This window comes from Pempheris klunzingeri, chromosome 13 (assembly GCF_042242105.1).
Source record: "Pempheris klunzingeri isolate RE-2024b chromosome 13, fPemKlu1.hap1, whole genome shotgun sequence".
Lineage (NCBI taxonomy): Eukaryota > Metazoa > Chordata > Actinopteri > Acropomatiformes > Pempheridae > Pempheris > Pempheris klunzingeri.
The window spans coordinates 23,657,876-23,675,753 of NC_092024.1; the positions used below are offsets into that span (position 1 = coordinate 23,657,876).

The window sequence follows — 17,878 nt, forward strand, 5'->3', positions numbered from 1 at the left end:
GGGAAGGAGAGAGAGAGAGGGAGAGAGAGGGAGGGAGGGAGGGAGAGAGGGAGGGAGGGCAAAAAAGAGAAAGAAACAGATGGAGAAAGTAAAAAAAGGGAAAGATGAGAGATGTAGAGTGAAATCAGGAAATCAGAGAGGAAGAGGAGGAGGAGGAGGAGGAGGAGGAGGTCTCTGCAGTGATTTGGCAGAAGCAGAGAAAGAGGAGACACAGCGGGGAGTGGAGGAGGATTTTCTTTCTTCTTTTAGTGGAGGAACCGCAGAAACTGGAGGAGTTTCAAAATAAAAGCATGAAGAAGACATGACTCAACCCTATAACAACCAGAGTCGGGCTGGTTTCCACTGACAGGCTCAGAGTGTTATTCTCAGTGTGTGACAGCATCATGGAAAGGATCCCTACAGAGAGAGACCTGGAAGATCCTTTTGGTTTAACCACAAACAGCACACACACCAGACTACATTCACTAAAACAGGGATTTTAGCTCACAGGACACAGGAGCTGCTGGTCTATCGCTGCCTCTATTAGTTAGTTTGTTTGTGTCATTGTGTGTTACAAAAGTAGTGTGTTGTATGTGAACTAACTTTTTAAAAACACAATAACCCAAACAAACTAACTGATCAAGGCAGCAGTGGACCAGCGACTGCTGTGTTCTGTGTGGTAAAATTACTGCTTTTATCAATGGAGTCTGGTGGCTTTGAAGAGAGCGATATAATGGCTGTTTGTGGTGATAATTATAGTAATTGATTACAAGTCAACCTGCATTAGGTAAACATTAGGTCATTACAACATCAACAGATCCAGAGCTGCATTTAATGAGCGAAATTAAATTATTGATTTCCAATAAAAAGGCCATAATTTACATGTTACAATATCTGTTCTGTACTTTTGTCCACACTGGGCTCCCATAGACCCAAATTTATTCCCCACAGCTGATTTGGTCAGGAAATTTTAATTTTTTTTTGTCCTGTAATCCTTTTTGGATCACAACAACAACAACCTCAAGTGGAAAATAATAGAAACACCTGTCAGTATAATGAACGCTGCCTCTTCCAAAATGAAAATTAACAATTTCAACAACATTTGAGGATTATAACCTTCAAGAAAGGAGGATTTATTGCAGAGCTGTTGTATTACACTGCACTGGTTTGAGTACATCATCTGAAAATAATAAAACAGATTTTTCAAAGAATATCAAATCATTATAGAGTCATTTATATTGTTTAATACATATTCTCTCGATCTGATTTACTCTGGATTGAGTTGTACATTCACAATAAAAGAGATAAAGATAAAACAAAAAAGTTAAATATTATACCTAGACACACTATATAGAGTCTGGTTGGTTGAAATCTTTGCTAAATCATCCACTTAAATTACAAATTATCGTCTGAAATTACACATTTGTGAAATCACTAAGCTCATCTGAGTCCCTGATCAGTAATTTATAACCTCAAAGTACCAAATTGTTCCCTAGTATTCATAATTTATGCCTTTAAATTGAATCACACTCTCAGACTCACAGTTCTGAGAGCAGGACGCCCTCCACAGGCCAACTCTGCTACTACAACGTCCGTCTGTCCGAACACACACTGTCTGTGCATAAAAAAGCTGTGGTTAAAACATTTGTGCACACAAAATATAAAAGGTTTATAAAATATGATGATTTGTTATAACTCAAACTAGCAGCAGTTTATACAAGTACAATGATTAGCCGATCAATCAACTACACAAGACACAACATGTTGATCGGTGAACTTTGGAGGGTCTGGTCGGTGTGTTTTTTCGCCATGCTAGCAGTTTCCCCCCGCTTCCACTCTCTATGCTAAGCTAAGCTAACAACATCCTCATCTCCCTCTGACAGAAAGCTAATTCCCAGAACGTTGAACTATAAAGGAGGTGACTTTCTACTTTGGAAACGTTGTCAGAAAAGTCCAACAATTCTTGAAGTTTGAGTCTTTTACGGCTGCACGAATCGAATCGATCAAACTGAGAAGCCACAGGGAGCTTTTAGCGAGCAACAAAAGTTTTTAATCATAGTGTTTGTCAAAGGTAACGTAACCTATGTGGCTACGTTCATGTAGCTAACCGTTTCCTTACTTTCTCTCATAATATCGTCTGAACCTGGACAGTAAAAGTTTTCCTCCATCTCATCACAGAACATAAACGGTATAAGATTAGCAGACACGGGGGTCCTCGTGGATTAAAGGTCACTTCTGGTTCCAAAACCAAGATGGCGGCGCCCACAAAGCCAAACTCGAGGCTAAAAGGCTCTGTTTATTTCTATGTGGTTTGACTTTCCGGGGCGTGAAAGTACCCAGATCTTCCCGCTAAGGTGGCTAGCCCTCCGCTAACTTGGGAATGGGACTGAATGGATCAAATTCTGGGGGTGAAACGAGTCATTTTGTGGGTTGTGACGCTCAAAAAACAAAAATTTTACCTGTTGATTTACAGACGTCTTTTACAATTTAAGTCAGTCGTAAAAAAAAAATTTTAAAGTGGCGTCAAAGCCTGCTGCACTTCCTGTAGGTTTGGTGTTGTCACAGTGGCTTTGTCCACTTAATCTACACAGTCTGAACCGTACAGAAGCCCTGAGAAGCAATTCTGTCCTGTGTTTATGACTCAAGAACGAAGAAACAAACAAAAAAAAGATCCTGCAAAACGTTTTTTCCCACAGAAGAAAAAAAAAAAAACTAAACTAAAAGCGATTATCCTGGCAAACCTTCTCTTTTCATAAACACCGGAGAGAAAACTATTTAGATCAGACAAAGAAAATGGATCATTCTGGATTCTGTTTTTCTAATTGGCCTCTCAGGGCTTCTGTAAAACTGGGTCACCGTGTTCAGCAGATACGTGCAGACTTTTCCTCGACGTCCTGGTGACGATTATGTGAACTGGAGTAAAAAAGCTAAATGCATAGAGAGCAGTAAGGAGGCTGTTGGTGGTGGTGGTGGGGGTGTAATCAGCTGAATTATCGCCGCTGTGGGCTAATTAATTATGACAGGCCTCTGAGTGTGTCACGGCCTTTTTTTTTATAAAGAGCTCGGAGCCAAATGTGCGCAGAGGCGTTAAGAACCTTCCAGTAATTACACCGGGCCCAGAGGTGGACGAGTCTTTGGAGAAAGTTCTTCTTCGCTGCGAGCTGTCAGGGTTTCATGCTCGACAGGTGATCCTAATTAGATAAATGATTACCAGCTCCACCAGCACGCCCCCACACACACGCTCCTAATTACCGTCCCCGCTGCTGTCTGTGCTCTCCTGTGTGTTGCAGCCACTGAGCCAACAAACACCAAGTCCCAGCACTCTGCCGTGAGGTCCTACAAGTTCTGCTCACACCATAATCGGACATATTTCTCATTTTTGTCTCCACTTCTGCTTTGGAATTCACCTTTAATCTGAGGGTGTTTACATCCAGATCAGGTGAACAGTGTAGATCTTGTTACCGAGGTCACTTTAGGAGTGTTTCCCCAAACAAATACTAATCACCAGATAAGAAAAGTAATCAGTAACCTAATCAAAGATGCATCAATAGCACGACGTCTGTGTGTTAGAACAGGACAATGTCGAAGCCACTGAGGAGTGAAGGTAAAAAATGTCGTGCATAAACATGTAAACTCTGTGTTTGTATGAATTATCAGAGGTGTAACAACCCCTCACATCAGCCCGGCTGAGAAACAAAAGAGCAGCAGTGAATAATCAATAATAAACTCAGCTTATTCTCAATATTTTGCATTAGTAAGATTTTGCAGATGTTTGCCTTTAAGTTGTTGTTTTCTTTAAATGGCTGCTTGACTTCATGATTTATACAAATAATATTCAAAAGAGCAGATCTGAAGCTGTCAGTATAACTGTAGGTGAAGAAATTCTTCATATTTAACACCTTTTTTTTTACAGTTTTTAGTTTGAACTCACCGACTCCATGAACAAACTGTCTGGACTGCAGGTGTTTGCTGACCCCTGGTGGAGGACTGAGGTCCTGCTCCAGTGTGCAGCTATTCAAAAGCCGTTTTCTTGTACATGCATGAGTTTTGATGGCGTAGCTGCACATCAGTCACTACAGTGGAAGCTACTGCATCATCTCATCCACTGACTGCTGCCCAGTGGGAAGCCAAGATGGCCGACAGACAGCCAGAAACACCAAGGTTCTCATTTCTTTCTGTTCAAACCTTCTAGAAAAAGAAACCCTGGCAGGTAAGAAACATATGGTGACATCAAGTAACATCTAAGGAGTCATGCAATAGCAGAATTTTCCAAGTATTGATTTTATATTGGGAGGAAATTATGATTAATCGCATGTCCACTGAAGTGTACATCATGCATCAGTAGCTAGATTTCAACTACTGGACATGTAAAAATATCTTTATAAAATTTGGGTTGAAAAAAAAAAGAAGTTCAAATCTTGTTTTTCAGCTTAAAGATGAATAAAAACAAGGATCATGATTCATGCATGAAAGGGTTAAAGGCCTCATATTCAGGTCATTTTTAATGTCTTTTCAACATAAATATGTTTCTAAATATGAAAATGTTACCAAACTCTTTTTCTCCTGCTCCATCTTTCAGTAAATGTGTGTGAAAACACTGTTTAGATTTGGCTCCCTTTATGATGTCATTATGATGGGATCTGGTGATCATGTGATCCTCCAGCCAATCAGCAGGCCGACTCAAACCCTCCTGAATCCACTTTGCTCCGTCGTTCTTTCCTCAGTAACGTCAGCTCCTGGTAACACGAAGACGTCGACGCTGAGAGCGAAGCAGCAGACGGAGGCTGAAAACAGCTGCAGCAGCAACATCGAGAGAGAAAAACACCTCAACATACAAGTATGAACTTAAAAATTAACATAATATAGGACCAATGTAGGATCAATGTAAATAACAGATGTTTTCCAGCATTTTTAATTAGTTCTCTAATTAGTTTTAACACTTTTTCAAGCTCACGTCTTTTCTTGGTGAGCAGTTTGATTTGAAAATGTATATTTTTAGCTTTTTTGAGGAGATTTTGCAGCAACTACCACAATATATAAACACAAGTGGATGTAAAAGCTTTGTATTTATATCCTTCTGAAGTAGAAGTACAGAAGTATTGGCTGTAGAAGTTATCAGTGGTAGAAGTACCAGTGGTTCCCAACCTGGGGGTCGGGCCCCTCCAAAGGGTCACCAGATAAATCTGGGGGGTCGTTTTTATTCTTTCCTCATGAGAGAATAGAAATTAAACTCCGATATACACAAATCTGTTTTCACTTTCTGCACTTGTTTCTAATATTTGCTGGATTTTATGGTAAAGCTTCAGCTACTCTTCCTCTTTGGAGCAAAAACATAATTTAGATAAAACCATTTATAAGAAGAAAAAGGTTTGAAACATCGGTTAATTTACAGAAATACTTGAAAAGATTCTCGTTTTTTCATTTTTATTTTACTGTAAAATCTTGAGTATGAGAAAAGTATGAGTATGTAAAAGTATGAAGCAGCGTAAAAAGTTATTTTCCACCTCTGATGTTTGCAGTATTGAACACTCACCTCCTCCTGTGGAGAACAGCCGCCCGCTGTTTGCACTGCGCTGGTTTCACAGCAGGAAATAAAATAGATTCATGCAGACGAATATAAAAACACTGTCAGAAACGGTCCTGCTGTCCATCTGTATGATCTCCTCTCTCTCATTGATCAGGACGCATGACGCTGCTACAAAACTCTAAAAAAAAAAGTCTCTTAATTAGTTAAATAAACCCACGATTTCACATCTGATTGATCTTTAACATGCAGCCGGTCTGAGAGGGAAGCTCGGACCGATCCTTCATCGTAGTAATAATATTTGTATACTTTAGATTAATATAAAACAAGCAGGAGAGGAGTACTCAGATCTAAAAGTACTAATACCACACAGTGAAAATACTCCAATAGTACTAGTACTGCAGTCCAAACTGATTTTAGCTACTTTGATCTGTGTGTCTGTGGTGTAGCTGTCATGTGAGAAGGTTTCAGGACTGTAAGGAATAAATTAAGCATTTTTCAAGTGTTTCTTTTTCCCAGAAGGCAGTTTGTTTTGTTTGACACAAATACAGCTCACAAATTTAACAAACGAGCAAAGAGAGAGAGAGAAATTATATCTGGTGGTATTTTGTTTTTAGCTTAAGACATCAAACATCATCCTTCATCTCCATGAACACACACACACACACGAACACACACACACACACACACGGTCCCGCTGCACCAAACACTCACTAGAGCACCAAAACTGGATTCATCCACCACTGAAAGTAGTCCCCTGTAAATGCTCTATTTCCTCTTGTTTGTTTTATTTCTTTAAAAAAACTACAATGAGCAGCTGTTAAACTAAATATTTGACTAAAGATTTATGAACCTGGTGGACTTGGAGTCGACGGACAGGACAGGAAGTGTAAAGAGACGAACTTTTCATGGGATTCTTCGACTATAAGAAAAAGACAGAATATCACCAGACTTGTTTTTATAAAAAAAAGACTTCACGTTATGGTCTTTTCTCAAGTTTGGATTAAAAATAGGAGCATGGGTTGAAATTAATTTGTTCACAGATCAGTTCACACATTTCCTTGCCCTTTATCTTAACCATCAAAACTGAATATGTAACCCTTAACCTACACTTATTTTTCTAACCTTAATCTTAAAACCGTCACACGACCCTTTAAAGTTATGAGGACCGGGCAACAGCACTTTGTCCTCACAATGCAGGTGGAAAACAATGCACACAGATATATTTCGCAATCTTTGTGAGGACGATGTGTACTGTAACTAAAAAAAAACACGTATCTATAACTGACCCTTAACCGTAACCATCACCAAACTAATATTTTGGCATTTATAGTTTTGTCAAAAACATCAAAATGGTCCCAGAAAACACCGTGGGCCCCAAACTGTGGGTAAAGACACACACACACACACACATATACACACACACACACACACACTCTCTCTGCGAACCCAGTAAATAAAGCAATCCAGCATCTGGGCTTTATCACAAAACAGGTTTAATTTAATATCTCTTTATTTTTTAAAATAATTAAACATTTGTATTTCTCCAACCCTTTTTTATCTTTTTTTTTTCAGTTTTTAAATCATATTATATCTGGGCCATTCTAAAGCACACATTAATTCTGCGAGGGAGGAGGGGGGAGGTTCGCTGTCAAACTCCCAACGGGGCAAAGCGGTCTTGCTCCAAGTGCCTTCCCTCTCCACCCCCTCCCCCCCCTCTGACCTCCGACCCCCTGCCTACCTGCCCTCACCCTCCCACCAACCCCCCCGTCCCTCCCTCCCCAACTAAAAAAAATATATCCAATGGTGAAAAGAAACTTCATCAAAATATCCAAAATGAGATAAAAACCAAGAGAAGAGGGAGGAGTGAGAGACAGAAAAGAAAGGAGGAAAAAAAAACGACTAAAAGGGGGGAAACACTATCATAAATACCAGGAAGTCTTGTTCCATAATACCTCTTTATATACTGGATACTCCTCTCCACAGTTTCCTAAGCAAAAAACATAGGCTAAATTACTACAAGATACAAGATTATCAGTGTACTGCATTCAATAACAATGTACAGGGTTGTCTTTTTTTGTCACTGTTGTTGTAATACTGTGAAATCAACGCGGCGCCCCCCGGTGGGCGAAAGGAGGGAGGAGTGGAGCGGGGGTGAGGTGAGGCGGGGCGCTCGTCTTTTTCACAAGGAGGAAGATTTTTGGCGCTCCTCTGCAGACTGTTTTTTTTTTTTTTTCCTTCTTTTTTTAAATGTTTGTTTTTATTGTTAAGTCCCTGTTATGGCCAGAGGGTACCAGTGCCAGACTGATACCAGGGATACCTGGTATGGGAGGTAAGGAGGGAGAGATCAGAAGAAAAAAAAGAAAAAAAAACAAGATGGAGGGGGAATAATCAAGTGAAAAAGTAGTCCATTTTTGGAGGCGGAGGTGGAGGAGGAGGAGGAGGAGGAGGAAGGGGAGGTGTAGGACGAGGAAGAGGCAGCGGCGGAGAGCGTTTACATGCTGCGTGTTCTGGATTCAGCGGAGAGACCGGATGTGAGCAGAGAGATGAGTCACCAGGAAGCTACACAGGTCACAGAAAAAGCCAAAAACAAAAACGATGAACAGGATCTGAAATAACCAGGATGTGAGCAGCAGACGTCGGGTGTCAGGGGCATATTTGTGGTAAATTAATCCAATTAAATACGTCCAATATACTTATTTTGCTCCCTCGGTTTGTAGTTTATATTATAATATATGATTGTGACATATTTTCTTTTAAAGGTTTTCACCAGTGTCGCTGACTATGCTCTCATCGAATGGCACCACCAGATGGCACCAAAGTAAAGGAGGAAAAATAAACAGTCACAACGACACCTTGTGGTTTAAAGGACTCTTAATTTTCATTATTTCAAACCTCATCTTGTTCGCTCCGTTAATGAGCATGTAAACGCACTCAGAGAGGAGATGTTTGTGTTCGTGTGTACTGAGAAAGTCCCTGTTGTTGGTTTTGAATGTGTGTTTGTTCAGTTTTTCCTTTTAAAACTGGAAGGAGAACCTGTAGACGGGTGGTGAGGGGCCAAAGAGGAGAGGGAGGGAGGGAGGGAGGGAGGGAGGGAGGGAGGGAGGGGGGAGAGACCGATAATCAGTCCCGGACGTCCCACACGGGGGACAGAAATGACAAACGCACCATTAGAGAGGAGGGAGGGAACAGAAAGATGGAGGCAACGAGAGGAAAAGCAAAGAGGAGAACCAGGAAAATAAAAATTACATACGGGACTTTACTGAAGAAGAAGAAGAAGAAGAGGAAGAAGAAGAGTGGGATGAAAAGTTAAAATCAATCTATCTTCTCTTTTTTTTTGTTGTTTTTTGTTTTCCAAGAGTTCATGTCATGTCCTACAGTCCAAAAGTTTGTTTTTTGTTTTTTGTTTTTTTTGTTTAAATCCCCCTCCCACACAAGTCATTTTCTCATTTTCTATTTTTTCTTCCTTTTTTTATTATTATTGTTTTGTTTTTTCTGTTTGCAATAATATCAGTTTAAGGGAAAAAAAGAAAAAAAATAATTATTTACAGTGCTGTTGAAATAATGAAAACAGACGTGATGAATCTACTGTAAAGTAAGCCGCACAAACACAGGAGAAAAAAAAAAAAAAAAAAACATAAGAAAAAAAAAAAACAATTAAGAAACCAGCGGGCGCTCCGTGTCGATCCAGAGACGATGGCCTGTATCAGGGATTTCTCAGAGCTCTGGGCAGACATGGCTGATGAGGAGGTTGGGGAGGTGGGGGGAAGGAGTCGGGGTAAGGATGGAGGGAAGGGGGAGTCACAGGGGGAGAGGAAGGGGGGAGGGGCGGGGCAGAGGGGAGCGCGGCGCTGTCTTCGTTAAGTCGGGATGATCCCGTCGCTCCTAAGGCCCCGCTTCAGCTCCAAGTCCTCCAGCTTCTTCCAGAGCTCCTCCCGCTCCTTCTCCTTCTTCTTCTCACTGAAACGAAAAACAAACATGGAGGACGGGTTTTTACTGAGACGCTGCGGCGGGCCGGGCTCCAAATGCCAGGTTTCCTCCTGTTAATGGGGAGTTTTTCCTGTTTAAAGGGGAGTTTTTCCTGTTTAAAGGAGAGTTTTTCCTGTTTAAAGGGGAGTTTTTCCATTTAAAGGGGAGTTTTTCCTGTTTAAAGGAGAGTTTTTCCTGTTTAAAGGGGAGTTTTTCCTGTTTAAAGGAGAGTTTTTCCTGTTTAAAGGAGAGTTTTTCCTGTTTAAAGGGGAGTTTTTCCATTTAAAGGAGAGTTTTTCCTGTTTAAAGGAGAGTTTTTCCTGTTTAAAGGGGAGTTTTTCCTGTTTAAAGGGGAGTTTTTCCATTTAAAGGAGAGTTTTTCCTGTTTAAAGGAGAGTTTTTCCTGTTTAAAGGGGAGTTTTTCCATTTAAAGGGGAGTTTTTCCTGTTTAAAGGAGAGTTTTTCCTGTTTAAAGGGGAGTTTTTCCATTTAAAGGGGAGTTCTTCCTGTTTAAAGGGGAGTTTTTCCTGTTTAAAGGGGAGTTTTTCCATTTAAAGGGGAGTTCTTCCTGTTTAAAGGGGAGTTTTTCCTGTTTAAAGGGGAGTTTTTCCTGTTTAAAGGAGAGTTTTTCCTGTTTAAAGGGGAGTTTTTCCATTTAAAGGGGAGTTTTTCCTGTTTAAAGGAGAGTTTTTCCTGTTTAAAGGGGAGTTTTTCCATTTAAAGGGGAGTTTTTCCTGTTTAAAGGAGAGTTTTTCCTGTTTAAAGGAGAGTTTTTCCTGTTTAAAGGGGAGTTTTTCCATTTAAAGGGGAGTTTTTCCTGTTTAAAGGAGAGTTTTTCCTGTTTAAAGGAGAGTTTTTCCTGTTTAAAGGGGAGTTTTTCCATTTAAAGGAGAGTTTTTCCTGTTTAAAGGAGAGTTTTTCCTGTTTAAAGGGGAGTTTTTCCATTTAAAGGGGAGTTTTTCCTGTTTAAAGGAGAGTTTTTCCTGTTTAAAGGGGAGTTTTTCCATTTAAAGGGGAGTTCTTCCTGTTTAAAGGGGAGTTTTTCCTGTTTAAAGGGGAGTTTTTCCATTTAAAGGGGAGTTTTTCCTGTTTAAAGGGGAGTTTTTCCTGTTTAAAGGGGAGTTCTTCCTGTTTAAAGGGGAGTTTTTCCTGTTTAAAGGGGAGTTTTTCCATTTAAAGGGGAGTTTTTCCTGTTTAAAGGGGAGTTTTTCCTGTTTAAAGGGGAGTTTTTCCATTTAAAGGAGAGTTTTTCCTGTTTAAAGGAGAGTTTTTCCTGTTTAAAGGGGAGTTTTTCCATTTAAAGGGGAGTTCTTCCTGTTTAAAGGGGAGTTCTTCCTGCCACTGCTGTCTAATATAATACCTGATGCTTGCTCATGTGGGGATTCTTGAATCCTTAATTCTGAATTCCTGAATCGTCTCTCTCTTAATTAAAGAGTTTGGTCTAGACCTGCTCTTTATGGAAAGCGCCCGGAGACAACGCTGTTATGAACTGGAGCTGTATAAATAAAAGATTGATTGACCGATTAATTGATTTGTTCAGTCACTCAGATCTGTTCTGGTGAGACGGTTGTAGTCATCCCTGCGCTCGCCTCTCTACACTTCCTCTTCGTCAGCGAATCGATTATTACATTTCATTACTAACTCTTAAGCCCGCCAGTGGCCTCGCTCCCCCTCTCGATCACCGAGATCAGCAGACGGAGCCCCGCTGGTTATTCCAACGACACGCTGGCCGACAAATTGTCCGTTTGCTTTAACAGCGGTGGAACTCCCTGCACACTGAGACACATTAAAACTCTGGCTTCTCTTCAATCTCATCTTAATCATACAAGTATTCCCACTGCTGCTGCTTTTGTAGCTTAATATTAATCCTGATATTTGTAAAGTGTGATGATAGTAACCCTGCAGAGGTCATAAACCAGCAGTCAGTGATGATGATGATGATGATGATGATGGCATGATTGTGAGCAGCTTCTTACCGCTGGCGGTCCGACTTGTAAGTGGCTGTGAGTTCATCAAATAAGGTACTGTTCATCTCCATGAAGGCCTTCAGTACGTTGTACACCAGCGCCACGATCGCCCTGCCGGGAGGAGGAGGAGGAGGAGGAGGAGGAAGAGACATCACAGCTTATAACTGATGACAGGACATCCAGTTTGACAGCTTCCATAATCTTTTACTATTACTGTATCTTATTATTATCTTTTACTGTGACGATGTCAGCAAATGTTTGTCCTTTGTGTCTAAATGACCTCAGCTGACTGTAATTTAAATCAAAGTCCATCAACTAAAAGTGCTGACAGGCTCAGAGTGTTATTCTAAGTGTGTGACAGCATCATGGAAAGGATCCCTACAGAGAGAGACCTGGAAGATCCTTTTGGTTTAACCACAAACAGACGTTATATCGCTCTCTGCACACACACCAGACTCCATTCACAAAAACAGGGATTTTAGCTCACAGAACACAGGAGCTGCTGTGCTTTGCTGCCTCGACTGGTTAGTTTGTTTGTGTTATTGTGTGGCTTTAAGAGTGTTTTAAAGAGTTGGTTCAGATCCAAAACAACGTGCTAAAACACCAAAGTTGCAGCAACTAGACTAGCAGCCCTCGTTTCCTGCAAAGAAAAATGACTGTTTTTGTCAAAGGAGTCTGGTGTCTTTGGACCAAGTATCACAGCAGCTGTTTACGGTTAAGAAAAAAAGAAAATAAAAAATGGTAATTAAAATCAGCCCAAATTAACGAAATGTCTTTTTGTTTCACGTACACATGGCAGCATGGTGGTGCAGTGGTGTGCACCTTCAAAAACGTGTTTTTGTGGTTTGAACCTGGAGCCTTTCTGTGTGGAGTTTGCATAGTTTTATGTTACATGACTATTTTGGTACAAACATTTACGGCCTTCTGAGATTTACTCACCACAAGGGAAAAAAAAATCGTATTTGGCGCTGGTGTTAAATTCAGGCTGTAAGGTAATTTGTGTGTGCATACCTACAAACACACACACACACACACACTCAGCTGTTTACAGTAAACACTGTCCTCACAGGGGAAAGGGGCAGCTTAGTTTGTACTTTAAATACAAAGACTAAAAAAGAAAATCAGAGAAAATGTAACCTTCTCTGTTGCACAAAGCCGACGGAGAGTTATTTTAACATCACTCACGGGTTCCAGTGCTCTTTGGAGATCCTGTAGAGGCTGGCGAACATGATGGGCAGGATGACGCTGGAGTTCTCCTCGATCAGACTCATGATGTACTCGTTGTTCCAGTAGTACAGAGCTCGCTCTGCCACCTGGGTCAGACGAGGCAAACACACAAACAATCAACACAAACCGGGCTGAGCTTCACGAGCGAGACGCGCTGCCCCTAAAACCAAAGTGCAGTCTGTCGTTTACATCCCGGCGGCTCGGCGGCGCTGGACGACCACTGACCTGGAAATGTGGGCTGGAGACACATCTGGAGATCTGTTTGAAGAGCGGCTCCTGGATCTTGACGAACTGTGTTGGTTCGATGACGTCCAGGATCTCCTCCAGCTCCCCTAGAAACATCACCTGAGCCGGCACACAGGAGGAAAACGTTACTACACACAGAAACACACGTATTCATACACGTATAAAAAGGAGCGACGAGCCTCACCTCTTTTTGACTGCAGGTTTTTGGCCAGAACTTCAGTAAGCCTCTGATGACCTGAGGAAGAGGAGGAAGAAGAGACACAAAGTGAGAACTACTCCTACTGCTTTGGTGGCTCACATGCAGCTCCTCCGTTTGCCTGAGTGAGGCGCCGTCTGCATCGTTTCTGATCAACCTGGAACCTCAGCTGTACAGACGACAGCGCTGTGGGAAAAGTGGGATATGTGGCAGCCCTGGTTTCTGATTGGCTGCCAAAAGATCGACTACTTAATCGTGCCAATAAGTGATGAATAGACATTGATAGAAAACTAGAACATGATAGTTGTTTGCATGAAGTCAATTCAGTGGTCAAATACAGCAAACATGGCCACTGAAAGTTGATTTAGAATAATAATAATGACAATAATAACCTTATTTATGTAGCACATTTTATACGGGGGGTGTGAGACGAGAGAATACATTTAAACAAGTGCACATACTGCACGACCAAACCAAGAAATTAAATATCAAACATGTATGCTAAGCACAACAGACTATGTGAAAGATAAGAATACAACTAAAGGAGGAGAGGCAGTTAAAAGTAATGCTGAATAAATAAGTTTTCAGTTTTTGTTTAAAGATGTTCAGAGCCTGCGTCTCTTACAGCCTCGGGGAGGAAACTCCATAGTTTTGGTGAAAAGTTAGAAAAAGGCTGAGGGATAATTAGTATTTAAAAAGACAGAGGATCAAAGATCATAAAACAACAATAGAATTAGAAACATGGGCCTGTCATAAACCGTAGGCTGATAAACTGGTAAAAGAACTTTAAAACCAATCCTAAAAGACACCAGGGGCCAGCGCAGGTTAGCTAAACCTGAGGCGAAACACTCTCTCTGTCTTGTTCTTGCTAATTTGTACTTTATCGATTGTCTTGGACGAGCAGTGAGAGGAGTGTTAGTGTCCAATGTGCCTGAAATGAATGCGTGCAACATGTTTTTCAGCATCTGCAGTGTGTTCTCAAATGTGCTTGTTGATACTTACTGGTTCTGTTAATGTTGGGTCTTTCTCTAGGAACTGTACAATGCAATACGCCAACTGCAGGGAGAGAGAGAGGACACACACACACACACACACACACACACACACACACACACACACACACACACACACACACACACCACGTCAGGACTTATGAGTCTTCAGCCCTTCAGCTTCGCTCGCAGCTCTGTGTGCTCGTCACTCTTTTACATACAGCATTTAAAGCTTCATGCAAACTCGTGCACCTGACTGTAAAACTCAAATCTTTCTTCATCAATCTTACTTTCATCTTCAAAGTCCCCTTGTTTCCAAGAGCACAATCAAAAGTGTTTAGCTTTGACAGGCCGTGCAGGTTTAAAGCTTTACGCTGCTGTTAACGATCGCTAGCGACACATAACTTTACGAATCCACAGAGAGTTCACAGGTGTCAAAGACTTGGAAAATCAGTGAGGGGAGTTTCAGTCGCACTGTGGCTCATTGTAGGAGAAATACTAGGTACAAACACATACATATACATAAATATATATATTACCTGTGCGTGGAAGAGGGACAAACTCCTGACAGTGTGGAGGGGGATCAACACTTTGACCAGAAACTGTTTATGCTCCGCTTTCAGTGGCAGAGCGAAACCATTGATTATACTGGGAGGGAGAGAGAGAGAGAGAGAGAGAGAGAATATAAACATAAATTAAACATGAACACATGAAAGAGTCTCATGGAGACCCCCTGAAAGCAAGCGGGAGATCAATGAGCGGCAGACAAAGAGAAGACTGTTTATGCGGCGACGGAGCCGGGAGGGGACACGAAGAGATGGAAGTGATGATCTGACCTTCAGACATCCCGATCCTTTAAAGCTGCTGACAGAAGTCCTTCACACTGCTCAAGTTTTTAGTGTTTTTAACAGCTTTTAGTGGCGGGACGAACTGTGCTGATGAATTATAGGGATAGTTTGAGGGACAGTTATATGAGGCCCTGCTGCACTGCTATGGATGGTGCAGCAGAAAAATACATTTTAGCCAACCTAAAAAAGCGTCTGTATTAGTTTAAGTGTATGCTGCATTTGTAATATTGTTCCGCTGTTCATTGCCGTCAGACAGCTCTTTCCTACGGGGGAACTTAAAGCCGTTATATCGCTCTCTTCAAAGCCACCAGACTCTATTGATAAAAACGTCATTTTACTTCACACAACAAGAGAGTTGTGGATCTAGTTGGTGTAATTTTGTTGTTTTATTATGTTTATTCAGATCCGAACTCAACATTTAAGAACATCAAAGTCACACAGTAACACAAACGGATCAAGGCAGTAGTGGAGTTCTGTGAGGTGAAATTACTGTTTTTTTCAATGGAGTCTGGTGGCTTGTCAGAGAGCATAAAAGTACCTCATACAACTTCACTTAAAAGAATCCAAACTACCCCTTTATGGCTTTCTAAATTAAAAATTACAATTTCTAATGACTCAAAAATATTTAAAAAAACCAACATAAATTCATAAGTTTCTGAGTCATCTGAGCAACAGTTACACCCCGAGGTATCAAAAAAAAAAGAAGAGGGAAACACGACTTAAACCAGTGGAGTTATGAGAGTAAAGTCTGAATATGGATGCTCTGTTTGATACGAAACAGCTGTAAAAGAACTGGTAAACATCCGAGCATCACAGCTACAAAAACAGAAACAAGAAAATATGCGGAGGCTTGGTGTCAGTAGGTAAGACGTGTGCCCACCTGGTGTTTACTTCACACATCTCTACCTGACGTCCACTCATTATTTCTTTGCTCTTTCATTGAGAAACGCTGCTCTGATTAATTACTACGACACCATTAGCCAATGAATCATAGTCAAGTGAGCTGACTCAGACTGTGACGCATCTCCTCTGGTGATCAATTTAATTACAGTGAAATGTTTCATGAGAATATTTTCATGTTCATTGTGTCTGTGAACTTTCTAAAACTAAGACAAAAGCTATTAGAGAGAGTGTTTTACTTTCTCTTTTCTCTTCTGGCTTTGTTTGAATTTCAGACAACACTGAACTTGATAACACGACATCGGTCAAGTCAACGTCAGTGCTGCAGGGCGGCGTGTCAGACAACAGATTAACGTCGGCCATGACAGTTCTGCGGGACTGATTCATAACGTTCTGCAGAGGTACATAAATATATTAAAGCGTCTCTGGTTAAACGAGTCCAGTGAGCTCCTCCAGAGGTGAAACACAGGTAGGTTTCACCTCCAGGGCCTCGACGATCAACTTCTGCCTGAGTCACCTTAAATGGCCGTTCAGCACGTCTGAAATGGTTTTATGTGGCCTTATCTTTTGCGAGGATTAATGTTTGCCTCCTCGACAATATCAGCTCCTCCGCTACATCCTGAGCTTCGTGCTGCCTCAGACGACTGTGAGAGCACCCCCCACCCCCCTGTACCAACATGATAAGTGTGGAGGGAGGTCTGGCTATGCGAGACGAGCTTCACCACTTCCTACTTTGCTGCTGCTGGATATATATGTATATGTAAAACATTTCACTTCCTGTGTGTGTTGTGAATATGAACTGATAAAGCTAACACAAACTAGTAAATGAATGATCAGAGTCGTCACTGGTTTGTCCTATTTGTCTTCGTCTGCATCCATTTAAGCTTCATTCTGAACCTTCTCAGGTCGCCAAGAAATAGGAATTGAGTGTGAATGTTATTGTGAACAGAAGAAGCTATAATGGGATTATGAAGATACATTTCAGCCATATTTTATCTATTTTACTTGTATATGAGCAGAAAACTGTTATTGTGCTCAGTTCTGTCTGAACACATGCAACTCCTGACATAAAGCTGATGAACTGTCGTATGTACGTCAGGTCTTTTTTTTAATGGATTAAAATGGATTAAAGAGACTGTTGAGTTAGAGGATTAACTTATTTCTTATCTACAAGTCAAACTCTGCTCCTGAGATCTCTACTCCATTACAGTCCTGCCCAGATGGAGCCAAATCGCTCAGCTTTTCACTGTTTCCTATCAACCCTGTGCGTCCTCCCTTGAAAAAGATCTCTATCTGCATAAGGCTGCCTGATTACATAGGAAGATAAAAACATCCCGACGTGGTTACAGCTCAAAAAGAGGCAGACGTCAGGATCCCGGCTTGGCTCTGTTGGTGTGGCTCAGGCTAAAATCCTCTGCAGACAGAGGAGAGTGTACGTTAAATGTGCGTTTGAGGGTCGGAGGCCTCCACATACCTCCCCAGGATCTCCAGCAACTCAGCCACCCCGTTGAAGTGCTCCGTCTCATAAACAAAACTGCAGCGCAGACAGGGAGGAGGGGAGACAAAAGACAGGACACAGGAGTGAGACGGCAAAACTGAAAGATTCATGAACGAACACATGGACTGAAAACTATAAATGGTTGGCAGAGCGATGAAAGAGGCTCCAGGGAATTAGCTGCTGAAGGACATGAAGTCCACATGTGTTTAACTCTGATCTACAGTCAGCCAGTAGGAAAACCAGATTTCACAACCTCGTGTTTCCAGTTAGCTGAGAACACGGTGACGCAAACTGTAAATGACATTAAACTGTTGTATCAGATAGAGATAATAATACTAATGATAATAATAATAGTAATAATATTTGCCTTCCTTGTCTTTTGATTGTGAGTATCAGCTGGTCCCTGTAAATTCTCACCAAAATACCAACAGGACGGTAGTGTATTTACCGTGTGTGAGTGTGTGTGTTGGTGCAAGCACAGATGCCTTTTTAAGTACTGCAACAATACAGATCTCATTTTGTCTGAGGTAAA

At 41.3% G+C, this 17,878-nt stretch overlaps 1 protein-coding gene across 4 annotated transcripts in view; it reads right to left on the bottom strand.

The window, feature by feature from the left end:
- Positions 1 to 7,288: 7,288 nt before the first annotated feature.
- Positions 7,289 to 17,878, bottom strand: part of ppp2r5eb (protein phosphatase 2, regulatory subunit B', epsilon isoform b) — a 51,975-nt gene continuing 41,385 nt past the window's right edge. For all 4 annotated transcript variants that reach the window (XM_070843047.1, XM_070843046.1, XM_070843045.1 and 1 more), the window contains exons 7-14: positions 17,323 to 17,382; positions 14,640 to 14,748; positions 14,111 to 14,164; positions 13,097 to 13,147; positions 12,892 to 13,011; positions 12,625 to 12,752; positions 11,449 to 11,550; positions 7,289 to 9,463 (exon numbers count right to left, since the gene is read on the bottom strand). In XM_070843047.1, coding sequence (XP_070699148.1) covers positions 9,364 to 9,463; positions 11,449 to 11,550; positions 12,625 to 12,752; positions 12,892 to 13,011; positions 13,097 to 13,147; positions 14,111 to 14,164; positions 14,640 to 14,748; positions 17,323 to 17,382 — 724 coding nt within the window. In that variant the 3' untranslated portion in view covers positions 7,289 to 9,363. The remainder of the gene's footprint in view (positions 9,464 to 11,448; positions 11,551 to 12,624; positions 12,753 to 12,891; positions 13,012 to 13,096; positions 13,148 to 14,110; positions 14,165 to 14,639; positions 14,749 to 17,322; positions 17,383 to 17,878) is intronic.